This window comes from Pagrus major, chromosome 11 (genome assembly GCF_040436345.1).
Source record: "Pagrus major chromosome 11, Pma_NU_1.0".
NCBI classification, from domain to species: domain Eukaryota; kingdom Metazoa; phylum Chordata; class Actinopteri; order Spariformes; family Sparidae; genus Pagrus; species Pagrus major.
Window position 1 is genome coordinate 7,241,517 of NC_133225.1, and position 16,443 is coordinate 7,257,959.

At 43.1% G+C, this 16,443-nt stretch overlaps 1 protein-coding gene across 3 annotated transcripts in view; it reads right to left on the reverse strand.

Moving 5' to 3' along the window:
- herc2 (HECT and RLD domain containing E3 ubiquitin protein ligase 2) overlaps positions 1-16,443 on the reverse strand; it is a 42,514-nt gene that overhangs the window by 25,621 nt on the left and 450 nt on the right. For 2 of the 3 annotated variants that reach the window (XM_073477266.1, XM_073477265.1), the window contains exons 2-33: positions 15,765-15,873; positions 13,794-13,887; positions 13,504-13,635; positions 11,023-11,245; positions 10,725-10,825; positions 9,501-9,642; positions 8,984-9,088; positions 8,719-8,890; positions 8,351-8,524; positions 7,827-8,015; positions 7,596-7,747; positions 6,953-7,110; positions 6,742-6,855; positions 6,401-6,652; positions 6,118-6,311; positions 5,829-6,029; positions 4,740-4,968; positions 4,467-4,591; positions 4,035-4,213; positions 3,750-3,934; positions 3,481-3,636; positions 3,194-3,379; positions 2,912-3,088; positions 2,666-2,769; positions 2,423-2,573; positions 2,108-2,322; positions 1,879-2,011; positions 1,540-1,667; positions 1,217-1,412; positions 993-1,126; positions 643-819; positions 388-524 (exon numbers count right to left, since the gene is read on the reverse strand). In XM_073477266.1, coding sequence (XP_073333367.1) covers positions 388-524; positions 643-819; positions 993-1,126; positions 1,217-1,412; positions 1,540-1,667; positions 1,879-2,011; positions 2,108-2,322; positions 2,423-2,573; positions 2,666-2,769; positions 2,912-3,088; positions 3,194-3,379; positions 3,481-3,636; positions 3,750-3,934; positions 4,035-4,213; positions 4,467-4,591; positions 4,740-4,968; positions 5,829-6,029; positions 6,118-6,311; positions 6,401-6,652; positions 6,742-6,855; positions 6,953-7,110; positions 7,596-7,747; positions 7,827-8,015; positions 8,351-8,524; positions 8,719-8,890; positions 8,984-9,088; positions 9,501-9,642; positions 10,725-10,825; positions 11,023-11,245; positions 13,504-13,635; positions 13,794-13,887; positions 15,765-15,836 — 5,087 coding nt within the window. In that variant the 5' untranslated portion in view covers positions 15,837-15,873. The remainder of the gene's footprint in view (positions 1-387; positions 525-642; positions 820-992; positions 1,127-1,216; positions 1,413-1,539; positions 1,668-1,878; positions 2,012-2,107; positions 2,323-2,422; positions 2,574-2,665; positions 2,770-2,911; positions 3,089-3,193; positions 3,380-3,480; positions 3,637-3,749; positions 3,935-4,034; positions 4,214-4,466; positions 4,592-4,739; positions 4,969-5,828; positions 6,030-6,117; positions 6,312-6,400; positions 6,653-6,741; positions 6,856-6,952; positions 7,111-7,595; positions 7,748-7,826; positions 8,016-8,350; positions 8,525-8,718; positions 8,891-8,983; positions 9,089-9,500; positions 9,643-10,724; positions 10,826-11,022; positions 11,246-13,503; positions 13,636-13,793; positions 13,888-15,764; positions 15,874-16,443) is intronic. The other variant, XM_073477267.1, reaches the window with a different exon arrangement.

Below are 16,443 nucleotides of genomic sequence, written 5' to 3' on the forward strand. Positions count from 1 at the left end.
TAATAAGGTAATAATACAAACTCATAAATATTTATCTTTGGGTTAACTGAATAAACAAGCTGTTCTCAGCGGAAAATAAGGTCCTCTGAACACTGTTTGAAGCTAGAAAGTTGGCAGGGTCCGCCAAATATAAACAAAGTAAAACAGCATGAAACTGTGTTGTCCTTTCAGGTCAGTTTATTTATTCAGTCATGAAAACAAAAGAGAGTTTGTTTATTTAGTTTGTTTATGCATAAAAAACAAAAATCAGTCAATGAAAAACTTTCTCTTCTGTTTAAAACTTTTTCCCCAAAACTACATAGTGCACCTTTAATACATCAGACTGTTAACTCACTCCACAGGACTCAGGGAAACTTTTTCATCTAAGATCCAAAACTGTTGACTTACCCGATGTTGGTCCCTTCTGGTATGACCCTTTGCCAGCCACAGAGCATTGCATACTGCACAGACGGCAGCAGGAAGCTTCTGGAGGCCAACTTCAGCATGGTGTCGATGCCCTCGAGTCTCACCTCAGCCCTCTCCAGCTATGATGAAACAGATTCCAAACATTAAGATTTAATCATTTTGTATCCCCTTATTTGTTTTTGACTTTGTCACAGTGACTTATTATGAAGTTGGTGATGGTGTGTTGTTTACACCCACCTGCTTGAGAAGACACTTCCTCATCTTCTCCACGTCCAGTGGCTCCTCTTTCAGTGCAAACTCCACAATGGTGGCCATAAGGCTGGACTGGGAAAAGACACCCTGAACACTGTGTTTCAGCCACCGGTACTTCTGGACATTGGCCACATTATTCAGAAGTGGATGCCATTTGTCCTGCTGTAAAATAAAAATAAAAATACATGAATGTCAAGCTGCAAAGCCACCGTGCTGTCTGCACTGTCTGAAGCACTAAGGTTATCAGTTATCCTCATTTTTCATGAGGCCTAATGCATGTTTATATTGTCAAAACTGCCAACAGACCAGAGAACAGCCATCTTATGAAATGTTACCTTGGATGTCCTGCTAGTGGGTGATTTCCTGTCTGCAGGTGTGGGGCTAATGTGGACATTTAGTTCTTCTTCATTGGTCCCTTCATTCTCCAGCTTTGGCTCTTCTATGTCAGCAGACTCTGACTTTTTAGGCACTAAAAACAGAATACATTTAAATTCAGACACAGCTTAGATGCAGAGAAAATAAAACCCAGTTACTGTGTACCATGTTTTAAAAAAGCCACCTCTTTTTTTCCTACGGTCCCTGATGAGTTTCTGCGTGATCCTCCTCCAGCGTGGCTGAGAGCTCAGCAGCTTCAGTTTGGACACTATAGACAGGTCGTTGCTCACAGCCGGACGCAGCTCATTGAACAGGAAGCGCAGACGCTCGATGACAGGGGCGCAAACCTCCTTGTACGAGCGACCTTGTTCCTGATGGGTCTAAAATAAGCGGGACAAAGCAAACACAACATTAAAAAGGCCCGATTCTCTTTGTTTCTCCTTAGTATGCCAAGTATTACCTGCACAACATTCTCCACTAAGAAAAGCATACAAGCAGTAATCATACCTTAATTAAAGAACACTTTGCCTGGTACACCATACGACACACGTCAATCACAGATTTAGGGAGGGACCTCTGTTTCCCCTGGTCCACACCCAAGGCACATTGACTGACGAGTGAAAGAGCAATGTGACCTGTGACAGGAAGAGAGTTCACACTAAATTGCTGTGCAAGCGTAAATCATTTCAGAGGGGAAGAGCTGCTTATAATAATGTTGGAGATTGAGGAAGTGCAGAAAGAAAAGATTTCAATTAGAACAAAGAGTCAATTTCAATAGCAAAGTGAGCTAAAATTAGCTCTTAATTCCTCGTCAAACAGCCTGTCTGAGACCAGCTGCTAGCTTACCAAGGTCTTGATGTTTGAGCAGGCAGCAGAGCAGCAGGCGGCCGACTTCCTCCACAGGGTGCTCCGGGGGGAAGGTGATGGGTGTAATAAGATGGTACTGCTTACAGCAACGCTCTATTTGGCACAGGAAGTCCTATAATGTGATGATAAAACAAGACATGAATGCATGACTGCATCCTTCTGGTTCATGGCTCCTGTGTAGCTTGAGTCATTTTTGCCATGACTGTACCTTCACAGTGTGGTCCTGAGTGTTGTTGTCAGCGATGGCCTGCAGGAAAGGCTGTGCATGGTCGCTGAGGGTTATTCTACGGGAGTACAATTTGGCCTTGTCTGGAGTGGTTGTACCCAGAGAGCTGCAGTGGTCTTCATCCTTCTCTTCATTGTAGTTGTAGTGGATCTGACTGGTCTGCAGACCCCCAGAGAAAATGGAGGACTGGAGCCATTCTGTGCAAAAAAAGACACAAGTGAAACCAATTAAAATGCAGAGTTTGGAAAAGACACATTTTGATTTTCAAACCAGGTAGCGTTAAAGTAATGAACTCACTGGCACATTCAATCTCCATGGGGGACAGTGGGGTGCTCTTGGCCAGGTAGGAGGCGTGGAGACCCAGCAACAGCCCCAAGTTCCTCTCTGTGTCAATCAGCGGGGACGAGAGACTGCTGAGGTCTGGAGTGGTGACCGTCTCCTGATTAGGCTGCAGATGGTAAAACATCAAAATATCAAAAACTGAAACCAATCATGAAGAATAAAACTGACCTGGAAAATGTGTATTGGGATAGTCGGTACCTCCATGTACTGGCCCACACAGAAGGCCTGCATCGACTCTCTGGTGTCCTCAAACTGCAGAGCAGCTTCCAAAGCAACCACCGGGTCCTCTCCTGCAAACTGGGCTGTAGAGGGAGGAAAACAAAAATGCTATAAGATCCGGCTTTATCCCGTCATCTCCTCCAATGTCTGATCGAAACATTAGGTTCAAATGTATTCTGACGAATTATATTACATCTGATTCCAAGAAAAGATTTTTAAGCTTACCCAGGATACTGTTTCCTGTTAGCGACTGGGACTGAGCCTGGAAGTCCTTGATGTCATAGACCTTTCCATCAATCACAGTCCAGAAGCCGCCATCTTTGTTGTGGTTCTCCAGGTCAGCCTTGCGAATGAGGGAAACCTCTTCATTGTTCTTGGAACTTTGGCCTGTGAAGAAAGATCCTGCCACAGCAGAAAAACAGCTAGTTACATTTGAACATTACATCTTCCCCTCAAATTTAGAAAATGTAGGATTCTACTAATTGTAAGATAAAATTGGTGTTGTACCCATAATGCCTGGCCAGGCCAGATCCTCGTTATCATCCCTTTCATGTCCTGGCGCTAGGTGGTTGAAACGGTCGAGGTGTTCCAGGAGTCCAGCCAGGAGTGGGATAGAACCAGTCTCCTGCATCAGACCTGCATCAATGGTGAGGAGGAGGACGATGGACACCACCAACTCAGGCAGAAGCACTCCTGTCGAATAAGAAACAGCAAGACATCCATAACTGTCCCACAAGGTCCTGAAAGGTATGCATGCAGCAAAAAAACAATCAGCACAATGATAGAGGGATTACCAGTAAGATCTCCTTCGATTACACGAGAGACTTCAGCAAAATGCCGGCGACCCGTAGAGGCGATGCTTGTTGCCACTGGGAGGATGTCTCCAATGTGAGTGCACAGCAGGGCAATGTACTTTTTTAACAAGGAACCGACACCCAGAAGCTCCGGATCTGCAAAAACAAAAGAGATTAAATACTATTCATATTCATCTAGAGCTCATTTTCAAACTTGATAGTCAGTTAATCTTATCTGCATGACTAGAGACTTGAAATACACGACTTACTGTATCCATTGACGTTCTCTGTGCCGTTGACACCCAGGTAGAGCTTGCTAACCAGCAGCCTCTGGAAGCGCAGCAGCAGGTCCAGAGACGCAGAGCGCTCCTTGCTGACATGCTCCGCCTCTAAATAGTTGGAGATCCGCCGAGCAACATCCTTCAGCCTTGCGATAGTCTGGGAGGCAATGTTCCTGCAGAAACCAAATTAGTAAATAAATCTGCTATCAGACAGCAAGCGGTTACTCTTTGTAGTGGCATAGGTGTAGCATGATTCAGGCAAAAAGCAGGTACCTCAACAGCTGCTGTACGAGCTGCACCAGAGGCAGGCTTTGCTTCCCCGCTGACTCGTAAATCCCCGTGTTGATGAGGTCTTTATCCAGCATGGCGCGACAGCGGTGCATGGTGGAAGCATTGGCCTCCTGCTCATCGATCTCCTTCTCTTTCTGAGCCTCCTTCTTGGCTTCAATGTCCTGTCATTAAAATGAATTACAAATTGTGATTCATATGTATCCAGTGAGAGGCTTACTTTAGGTGCTCAGGGACATGGATGCAGACGATTTTAACGTCTAATATTCTGCATTAGCTGAAGGACTCCAACTGTACATTAAGTGCGTCTAAAAATCACATTTGCCCATTGACCCAGAGCTTGGGGAAAACTAATCATTTGAAATTCAGTGAATGAAAAGAGAGACAAGTGATGACTCATGCATTTAACACACTGACCTGTATTTCAGCAGTGATGGCTGCATTTAGTGCAGATTCCAACCCTCCATCAGCCATTAAGCTGCTGACCAACAGGTCGATCATGAAGCGACGTCCAGGGCTCACACTCATTTCATTTCCAGATGCTGGAAAAAAATTTTTTTTAAAATGAAACCTACCAACCTAATGCCTCCAGTGCCGACCATTTTTTGACTGCATATTATAGTTAATGGACTATTAAGTGTCCATTACTGTGTTTAATCAGCAGGAGCAGATGTTCTGATTTGCACTCACCAGCATTAGGCAGAAGTGAGGATAACGCCCTCGCCCTCTCCTCAGCAGTGGGCAGCAGCACCGACCAGCCACTTTGAAGAACTGCCTGGGCAGCTGCCTGCACAGTGTTGAGCACCCCAGCATTGCTCGCGAGTACTACCACTGTTTGTTTGAGGTTGTTAAGGAGCACGCTGCCAAGACCCAGTCCCAGCTCTTCTGGATCCACCTGGTTACTGATGGCTGCATGGAGCTGAGGAGGGAGGTTAGAAAGACATTATGATCCCGAGTTCACTGTTGCAATATTTTAGAAATGATTAAGCCCAATTGTGTTGAAACTGGGCATAAAAAAGGGTGTGGTGTGCTTAAAATGTCTGTTATCATATCTACTGTAATGACCTCATCACCCTAACAATGTTTTTAAATCCTCCACCAAAATCTTCAGTTTGAATAAAGTGACTCATTGGATTTAGTGAGGTAGTCTATTTTCTATTAAATCTACATTTTTTAATGAATATAACTGAACCAAACTGGCGATTTCCTCACCATCTTTTGTTGTTGGCAAGAAAGTGATGATGTCTTGATGTAGCGCCAAGCGAATGTGAATAAATATTATCTCTTTCTCTGTAACGACTTAAATAATTTACTAAAACAGAGCTGAAATTGATTTTTTGTTATTGTGGTTATATAAATGGCATTTATGGTGCAGTTAGACAGCGTCTAGACTGCCCCGTAAATACAGATATGCGCCTCCCTTTCTGTGCAGCAAGTGGGAAAGCAAACAGTCTTTTGACCGCAGTGAAAATGTTGTTATTGAAACGGCAACAAATGTGGATCAAATCAAAATAAATGATTATGACTTTTGGACTTGACAGCACTCAGTTATTGTAAATGTTTGGATCACATGCGTCAGAAAACAATCCTTACGCAAGCAATCTAATCCTACAAATAGTATAATACTTTTAATAATAGTGTAGCCTAATCTTTACCTGCAACTATGCAGAAAAACAAAATAAATAAACATGTCATAAAAACCTTTAAGCTTTGAACTTTTCAGTACAGCCTTATTGGAGATGCAAACATTTGTATATATGTTGATAGGGTGTCTTCTACCTGGAGCCGGAGCAGGTTGAGTGTGGCCACCACCATGCACTCCTTCTCCTGTGGGGGAGGCCAGTCTGAGCTGCCGTCCATCCCCTCGCTGACCTGTCGCAGGAGTAGGTCGAGCTGCTCAAAGGTCATGGAGCAAACATCCACCACAAAAGGCACACGCTGCCCGACAGACCACTCTGAGCACGAGGACCAGGCGAAGCTCTGAAAACAAACAACCACTAATTGTCACTGAATGTTTTGCGCTCATCTATAAAAGCATTTAAAAACAATTAATCACAGTTAGTATTACCTGTCCTGGACCACAGGAGATTCCCACTATGTGTTTGGAGTTGAGCCCTGGGAGTGCCTTAGGCTGTTTCTTGTTAGAAAAGAGTGTATCAAAGTGTTGTAGCTTATCATTGCTGCCCCAACTGTGCACCTCTCCATCGTCAGTGAGGGCGAGGCAGTGTGTAGATCCCACAGCAACATCCACAACTTTCTTTCCTGAATGCAAACACAACGACAAACATCATTCTTCGTATTCTAAAAGCTTCTGAAGACAATATAGATATGTGAGATAACAGTGAACTCACCCTGTAGGCTGTCGAGCAACTTGGGGTAGCGAACGTGCTCATCGGTGCCATGACCGAGGCGCTGGTTGTCTCCCTTCCCCCAGGTGTACACTTGGCCATCTTTGGTGAGGGCCACTGAGAACTGGCTGCCACAGCACACCTTCACTATGTCCAGGTCCTGCAGTTTTTCCACAAGTTTGGGCGTCTTGCAGCCATCGCTCCCTCCTCGGCCCAGTTTACCGTAGTCTCCGTCCCCCCAGGACCAGACCTGACCTGTTGAAACACGGTGAATAAAAATACTTCAGTTCTGATACTGATGGATTTTACGATCTGAAGTCAAGCCAAAAGACTCATGTTCTTACCATTCTCTGTCACAGCAAGCGTCTGTGCATCACCACTTCCACACGCCACATCCATCACCTTTAGTCCCTTCAGCGCTGTCACCAGCATGGGTGTGGTCTGGTCCTCACTGGAGCCTAGAAACAAAGCCAGAAGACAGTAATAAAACAGAAAAAAAGATGCTATATTTCCAACTGAGGCTGCGTCCAGCAGTTCACAGCTGATGGATCTTACCATGGCCCAGTCGACCGTAGTTCCCTCTGCCCCATGTATAGAGTTCTCCATCTGCAGTGATCGCAGCGCTGTATGTGCTCCCACACGCAATGTGTACCACGTGCTTTCCTGTCTGTTTACCATTGAAGGCTGCGATCATTGTAGGCTCTTCTAGATACCTTAAATAAAGAAAACATGGAGATAAAGCAGACTGATGATTCTGATGGATAAAAGGAGCTTTCCTATCAATGTGAAAAGCAATAATTAATGTCTTAAGCATTGTTTTAGGTTTTCTTAAAGGGGCACTGTGCAACCTTTTTCCAACCTTTATTCTTCAACTGTAGGACCTCTCAACGGGCAATTGACTCTTTGATCTCACACCATCAAAATATACATCTTTTTTTATCTAATGTTTAAACATACAAATGTAAACATATGACTTTCAAGTACATCTTAATTCAAAAAAATTATACCAGGTGTGTTCTCAGATTTCTCCTCTATATGGTCAAGTATCTGTTTGAGCAATTCAATTTGGTTACATTCTTTTCATAATGTGATTTAGTTATATTTTAGTCACACAATTGCAAAACTCCTTTACATATTAAGAACAAGGTGGAAATGATGAAAATCAAGCATCAGATCGGTGTATTCTCTAATTGCTTACGTGGTGTCTCCATGTCCAAGGCGGCCTCCATCGCCACAGCCCCACGAGAACACCTCTCCGTTGGATGACAGGGCCAAGTAGTGCTGCCCGTCAGGATGAGCTGCTAGCTTCAAGATCTTTCTGGAGCTCAGACCGTGGATTAACATCGGAGCCTGCAACAAAATAACTCAGTGAGTCAATCTGCAGCAGACACAGAGCTGCTACTTTTTTAGTAGTCATTAGAGAACTTACCAGGGTTGTGCTCTTGTAGTTCTGGGTGTAAACTGCGCCACTGCTGGACAGGATGAGAAAGCCCTTTTCTGAACAGACTACTTGTGTGACTCCGAGGCTTGACAGGGCTTTACAGTGAATGGGCCCATTAACATTGGCATAAAGTTTCCAGCCCAACAGGCCCCAGGCGATCACTTCCTGCAAGGTTCCCTGGAACAAAACGAGACAGAGAGGGAGACAAAGTCAGTCACATGGCGACTGTCTGCCATTGTGGTTATGATTTCTCCTTAGGCAGAAATACATAACCATAATCAAATATGAAAGGATGACATGAATTTAATACACGATATTTTTTAATCTGCTGTTTTTCCAAAAGGAGGATCCACACAGGACACAGAGTACACAGCCCAGATATAAATAGCACAAAGATTGAAAAACAGGCACACAACTCAAGCATTAAATGAAGAAAGGAGAAGCGTCAGTGACCTAAAAAAATGAGACGACTAATAATCCAAGCATTTCCAGTTGATAAAAGGAGTTGTCACCTTGTGTGACGTGGGGGAGTTGCAGTGTGGGGGGCTGCAGGGGGAAGCCAAGCGGTCTAGATGAGCCATGATCACCACAGCTGTCTGCCGGAGGTCAATAGCCAGGTCGTTATCCTGAGGCAAGGTCAGGTACCGCAGGAAACTCTCGTTTGGACTCAGAGGGGATGTGAGGATCTGCAAATCACAGCAATCAGCCACAAAGTACTTATCAGTTTGATTATCAACAATTATCGAGGACAACAGGGGTATTTTAAGACAGGCGTTTCCAAGCAACAGACCTTTATTTGATGAAAATCTGTTTGAGAGGTTTCTCTCATTGTTCTGTTTTTAAGCAACACAAAAAAGAAAAACTGAGAGAAGATGTTCACCTCTGCTTCCTCTTCAGGAACGGGCTCCTCCTTGCTGCTCTGTATGTTCTGAAAGCGCTGCAGGAGGGGCAGCAGAGGGGCGCTGGTTCCCTGGGTGGAGCGCTCGTTGTCCATCTCTCTGGTGCCGCTTTCCCACAGGCGGAGCAGCAGCAGAACGGCAGACAGCAGCTGACTGGAAAAAGACACAGTGACAAAATCATTGTATTTCAGCTGCAGGAGGATATCAGCATAGGCAAATCAGCAATGATTAAGAGTATCTGGTTACCTGAGAGTACCCCTCTGTACAGCCAGCTCCAGCAGGATGGCCAGGGCCAGGTGCTGGTCCTGGAGAGGAATGTTGCCTTTGGTGCTGGCACTTCCATGAACATCGCTGCTCCCAGAGAAGACGAGACATGAGGACCAAGAAAAGGAATATCCAACACATCTTACTATTAGGCCTGTCACGATAATTATGTTATCAGCTTATAAACCATTTCTTATCTTATTTACTTACCGATACATGGATGAATTGCCCGTTGTGTTTATAAGCAATTTATGTTAACAGAGCATTTTTATTATTTTTCACTTTCCAGTTCCAATTACTTAATATTAACAATTAAAAGTTATTTGCTCTTTGAAAATTTATAATTGCATTACTATGCTATTATATTATCATTATATCAGTGGCATAAAATTGTCTTAAAATTACAAGAATGTGGTTTATCACAATTACTTCTGGGAAGATATATCGTCTGACAAAAGCAAGGTCTGCAGAATAAGCAGCTGATCTGTAAATAACAAACCTGAGGAACTTGGTGGCCCTCTCAACGACTTCCAGCCACACCGATGATACAGTTCCCTCATCGAACAATGTAGCCTCTGGCAGGGCACGCAGGGCATCCAGAGACTCCTGGAGGAGTTCACTGCAAAGATCTGCATCGTCTCCTGTAAAACACATCTTCTGTTTTATATACGGCTACGCAACACACCAAAGCCAAAAAACAGCCAAAAGCCAAACACGAGGGCAAAAGGAGGATTTACATGATTTTAGTTTACACCATTTTCTCATGTTTCCCTAAATCTGGAACTAAAATGCAGTTAATGCAAATAAGCATATGACACATTTATTGCAGATTCACTAAAATCTGGTTAAAATCTGACTTCGTTATTCAATTGCATTCCTCAAAAGGAAAACTAGAGCTATTTATACTTCACTTATTGATTCTGAGATGCTTGACGAGTGTGATTATAACCTTGCATGCATTTACAGAAAGTAACCTTTAAGCTTCAAGTAACCAATCAGATTAAATGGTCCTCACTTCTTATATGAACCGCTGTCCCAATAAAAAAAAAAAAAAAGATGAAATGGTCCTCGTCATCCTCATAACATCCAGGATTTGTACATGTATTCATTCAGCAGGTGAAAGAACACACTGTTACAGTTCTGTTATTCTTACAGTGTATTCCAGGAATACAACTACACCGAGGATGAGAGGCTTAACTGTCAGTATGCGGGTGTGTGTGTGTGTGTGTGTGTGTTGCTCATGTTACAGGAAGGCTACAGAGAAGAGGCCGGCTCTTTGTTCCCACCCAGTCCCTGTGGACAGGAAGCTCTCAGCCTCACATCAGGGCATGTAGCAAAAACAGCATCTCTGCTTGTCGAGCTAACGACGAGGGACTTTTTAACTTACACAGCCAGAGTTGTTTATCATTAGACAGAATCTGACAGTGTGAACGATGTACAGGTGTTTTAACTGTACATCACTTGTACAATCTCATTCGAATTCAACACTGATGGCTTTTTTTTTGTCACCAACAAGCCATAAACTTTCCTTCCTCGTGCCAAAATCACATGCTAAGGCTAAAAACAAAGCATTGAGAAATATGTTGGGTTGTTTACTATGAGCAGCCTGTTGCATAACATGCAACACATTCATTAACAGCTGTTGAGCTGAGCTCCATTACCATGACACCAGCTGCCAAGGGCACAAAACATCTTCACTGTCAGTATCTCAGGTCATTCTTACCTGACCTCCAGGCCCGCCGCAGGAAAGCAAAGGCAAACGAGAGAGCCGCCCTGGAGCCGACTCTCGCCAAACCTTCAACGCCTTTACTGGCCGGACGAGGGCTGAAGAAACACAGCAAAATAAACACAAGACAAAATACATAGGGATTAACACAAGATGCATTTGTGTGTGTTAGAGAGGCCTCCACAGGGACTACACTACCAGCTGTTGGGTTTAAGTCAAACAAGCATGAACAGTCCTGTAGGTACATTCCAGGAGGTTGTATTTTGTACATTATAACTGCACTGGCTCCTCTTACCTCTTATTGTCAGCGGCAGGCAGTGGTGGGCTGGGGGGCGTCTTCCAGCGGACCTTGTACTTCTCCTCCATCATGCTGTGGCTCAGAGAGATGAGGTAGCGCTCCAGGATGACCAGGCGCTGGCGCAGACGCTGGGCAGACAGGGTGCTTTTGGCCATCTGAGCCGAGAGCTTCTGCTGGTCATCAACCAGGACCAAGAGACAGTCCTTCAACTCCGTCTCATCTAAATGCACCGGGGAAAGAGCAATGAAGACATAAACATAATGGAACTATAAATACTTCTAAAAAAACCAAACATGATTATTACACTTTATTTTGAGTGCAAAAAGAGCAAGTGTTACAAAGATATCTATATGGACCACTGGCATGTTGTTATTTAATCTCTATTATTATGATGTAAGCAAATTGGCTAAATTTTTAATACATGTAGAGGAAAAGTTGGACTTTAGGACAGTGATGTCACTCAGTTGCATTGTGGGTAATGTAGGTATCAGGTTGTGAAAAGGAAGCAGAAGGCATTACATGGAAAAGCTGATGTCTCTGGTTCTGCTGTATCGAGGCAGTTTTTAAAACTGTCTATAATGAGTCCAACAGTGTTATAAAAGTGCCTCGACCAGTGGACAGCTTTTAAATCTGGCGCCTACATTACCCACAATGCTACTTAAATTACATGCAGCTTCTCCTGGAGCCAAAAAAAAAGACTTTATACTACTTTTTCACGTGTGCAGTAGTACTCCCCAAGACCTGAAAACACACTTTAATGTGTAAAACTGATGGAGTTGACCTTTAAGGGTTAATCTAAATTATCTTGACTTGATTTTACTGTTGTCAAAAACATTGATATATTGATAGATTCTGAATATTTGAAACAATTTCAATACTCATTTTCAATACCACATAGGCCCGCCCCCACCCACTCTTCTGACTATGGATCTGAATTAACTTAGATGCTATTGCTCGTAACACACAGGCCTTGTTATATTTATCTTTTAATAAAAATCTTAATTTGAATGCTCTCAATGTTTTCTCCTCATTTTTTTCCCTGTGGTATTGAACATTATCTATGTTTTCAAGGTATTGTATAAAAGTGAGAAATTCCAGTGTACAACACCACTTGATTTATGATGCATCATGTCCACAGAATGTTCTATATTTTTCTGTTTACCAAGGTAAATAAACCACAGATTTAAAATTAGGTACACTGCAATAAGTGATGAAACATACATCACCCTCATGACACGAACAGCATGGTGTTTCAAGAAAGGCTTCTTTGACACTTCAGCTTATTGCTCGTAGTCGTGAATGTTTCATAATAAAAACAGAATATTCAAGATGTCCCCCACTGGCCTTCATCACAAACAGTCCTTTGTTCTGATTCAGTTCAAGAGAAAATGCTTTATTAGGCGTCTATAAAGTAGCGCTGCAGGGAAGACGAGAAAGGCCAAAATAGCAGGTCTGAAATCCACTTAAGCTTTATGTAAGCCAGACTGGCCTGAGGTTGTATGAGCCACACTACAGTCAGCTGTGCTCAGCTGTCAGGACAGATATGTATCCCACTCAGACAAAGTCTCCAACTATTTATTATACATCACCAATTGCTCAAAAGTTATTTGTGCTAGAGAACTTCCAAATTATAAAGTATCTGGCATGAAAAAGCGTAAAAACACATCCAGTACTGAGAATCAGAGCAAATCTGTCATCTGTCACTGCACCATCCGGCTCTCAAAACAATAGGTAGTGTCTGGACTCTGACTGCTGAGATCAACATGTTCCTGATATTGGACCACTCAGTGGAAAAGCAGGAAGTGTGCCGTTTGAACTTTAAGCATCAATGACAGAGCACTCGTCCATGCAGCGATCCAGTTACACTCACTGTACAATCAGACCATCGTGATTCCCTGACTCACTCAATAAAATAAAAAAGAGAGATGCAGCCAAGAAGCTACTAGCGAAGATTGCATTCAGTAGGCATGTAGACCCTCCCCCAACCCCACCCCCACCCCCACCCAACACTTATCTCCCACCACCACAACACCGTCCCACCCTGTCCTGCTAGTAAACACAACTAGGTTGAGAGACGCCCCCCCCATGCTGGGCCACATTATAACGCCTACCAAGATTACACTCGGAGGGGTAAAAATAACCACGGAGACCTTCGGACTGCAAGTCATTTCAGAGTTTCCACAACTCACGTGACAGCAAAACACGCACATATCAGCGGGGCCTGGCGGACGTGAAATTGATAAACAGAGAGGCTGACCATGTGTCGAAACGGTCAGTATCACTGTATCTAGTCGACATTTAGGTGTTGTGAAACCATCTGCTGTCAGCATGGTATTAATTACCCTACTTGGAAGCAGAAAGGTGTAAAATAACAAGACAGGAGAAGAGGGCAGCGGAGTCGTAGTGGAAGTAGGCCACGACGAGATATTTTGTAGCCAGACACATCTGAACCTTGTTCAGGACAGGTAGCACTCTCACCTGGCTGCCGTCCCCAGTCCCAGGTCTCAATGATGGAGTGATGTACTGATGTTGACGTCTCCTCCTCCTCCTTCTTCTCTTTGTCGTTGGGTTCATCCTTCTTCTGAGTTCCAAAGCAGTCAGTGCAATCCTCTGAAATAACCACAAGACATTCTGACATTAACCTTCTTGTCCATCAGAAAAGGTTAAAATTATAACCCTGGCTCATGTATCATCTTTAGACAGTGACTTAAACTGTACCAGGCCACCACAAACAGATGGCAGCAAAAAAACAGTGGTCAGTGGCATACCTGGGTGAGCTGACTCCTCTCCGTTGAATGTTATCTCCTCATCTTTTACCATTTCATTCCACATCTCACTCAGTCCCTCTGGAGAGAATGCCCGCTACGAAAGATTAAAAGAAACAAAATCAGCAGAGGACATTAATAAACTTGTTTGTTCACGTCTTTATGCGTTTGCTTTGTAGCCTCTGCACAACTGTCACCGACAGGCTGTTATCACATCATGATCGCAGCTAAAATAGATGCAGTGAACTTGGGATGTCATGTTTTTTTTTTATTGCATCTGATCTAAAACTGTTATTTTCACTCGAGCGCATTTTAAAATAACCATTTCCATGTGTGTTATTTGCCTGTGAGTCATTCCTTTTTAGGTTTTCAAACATTTGAAGCAAACAAAGTCTAACATCTGTTGAAAGAAATCTGTTGTACAGTCTTCATAACGAACTAACATTAGGTTAAGTGCTGTGGGCCACACAGACTAAACTCTTTTAGGGCAGCAATTTACGATTATTTTCATTATCAATTCGTCTGCCAATTACTTTCATGATGAATCATTTGGTCTTAAAACATTGTGAAAAAAGCTCATCACAATTTCCCAGACCACAAAGTGAAGCCTTCAAATTGCTTCTTTTGTCAAACCATCAGTCCAAAACTCAAAGACACTTCATTCACGATCATAAATGGCAAAGAAAAGCAGCACAATGTTTGACATTTCTGAAGAATGACTACAATTTTGCTTGTACCGACTAATCAATGAATCTGCTAATCGTTGCCATTTTAATCAAGTATAAGTAAAGACACAGTACAAAGTAGCTGCTCTGTCACTGAGCATGAACTGGTTCAAGGATGCATGTGCTGTAAAACATCTGTGTCATCACCCTCTCGGCACAACATTCACGCTTTGCTTTACTAAGAAACATTCACGTGGAAAGCCAACTCCTGCTTTCAAGGATCTAATGTCTGAATTCTCAAAAACGCGTAAGCTCGCAGACGGCACCATACCAGACACATAGCTGCCTTCAGCACTGGGGTGATCTGTAACGATGGGGAAAACATGACACCCTTCCCCAGTTTTGGTCCTCATTTGGTTGTGCAAACCAATTTGCAAGTTCAGGGTGAGTCCAGACAGGCTGCAATTTGTGGAGGTGACAGCAGGCGGCTCATCGCACAGCATATTTTGCGGTATGAGACAGTTGACTGAAAGTGTTTATCCCCATCTTCTCTAAAGCAGTCATATGTAGATGAAAGACCTCGTAATTACAACCAACATGAGTTTGTTTTCACAACATAGATCCTTTTTAAAATACCTTTCCCTCTAACTTACTGTAACATTAAAGGCTAAACCTCTTTTCACATTACAGAAAAAACAATAATCATCTGAACAAGAGGCTTGATACAGCTTGCAGGCCAGTGGCTGCAGATATGCCTCAAGTGATGAGACATATCTCAGCTTGTTACAACAATGTAGTCCCTGTTGGTCAACTCAGTGTCGGACTCTGACCATGTCAACGTAGCAGGATTTTGAACGTTCATGCTAACGAGTGTAACAACATTCACTTTCAGGCACTGTAGAAGAAAATGTTTTGGAGGAAAGCTGTAAGATAGACATTAACTATCAGTGAGACGTCAAGGTTTAGAGATGTATTGAGGTTAGTCCCCAACGTGATGCAACACAGACTCAACAACTATTTAGAAACGAAGCTGTTTCTAAAAGAAAATCAGCAATAGAGCTGCAAAACAACAGCTGGGAGTGCTGCAGCAGATGAACATGCAAATGTATTCAATAACCCAAGACAGTAACATTGTCTAAGCTGATAGAAGAAAGAGTTACAGCTGAAGCGAAGATGACAATTTTTGTCAGAATTCGCAGGTTTTCACTTCTCCCCCAGTCACATATGTCTGAACCCACAAAGTATCATGCTATTCTTTAAATATAAAAGCAGTCATTTTTCATTTGACTCCTCCTTTACATGCACATACCTGTAAGTCTATCTTCAGCCATTTGTCATGAAATCTCAGCTGAGCATCGAGGGTAAAAGATGGAGAAGGCATCTTCCCCTCTCCTCTCCGGGCTGCAAACGCAGCCAACCTGCAAGGTGAAGGGATGAACAGCTCTGTTATGATATCTGCTGTGATCAAGGTGAGATGAGAATCAGCTAAAAACGCCTGTCATCATCAGGTGTCTGTGTATCAGTGAAGCACCAGTCAAACTGGTGAACAGTCAGGAAACATCACCAACCAGTATTCACATTTCAATGTAAACACAAGGGAAGCCCAACAACGCCAGTTTCCAAAACATAACACTGAATCACTCCCATTTCAATGACAGATCTTAAAAAACACAAACTACCATTAGACTCACTCAGGATACATCTAACATTAAATACTGCTGCTTTTATCGTGGATCTCTCTGTTGAATTAAAGCTACACGAAATGCTTCATCCTTAGCTAGGTCACCCTTATCAATTATATATCTGCGACTATACATGCAATTCATAGCTTAATCTACACATGACTATTGTGACGTGTCTATATAAGTTGCACCTTGCATTATCCTTGTAAACATTATGAACATTGGAGTTTAAGGCCAAAGCTGTGTCCATAACTCAAACGTTACACGAGACGGTGGGAGGAAAACGAGAATTTCGTAGCATTAAAT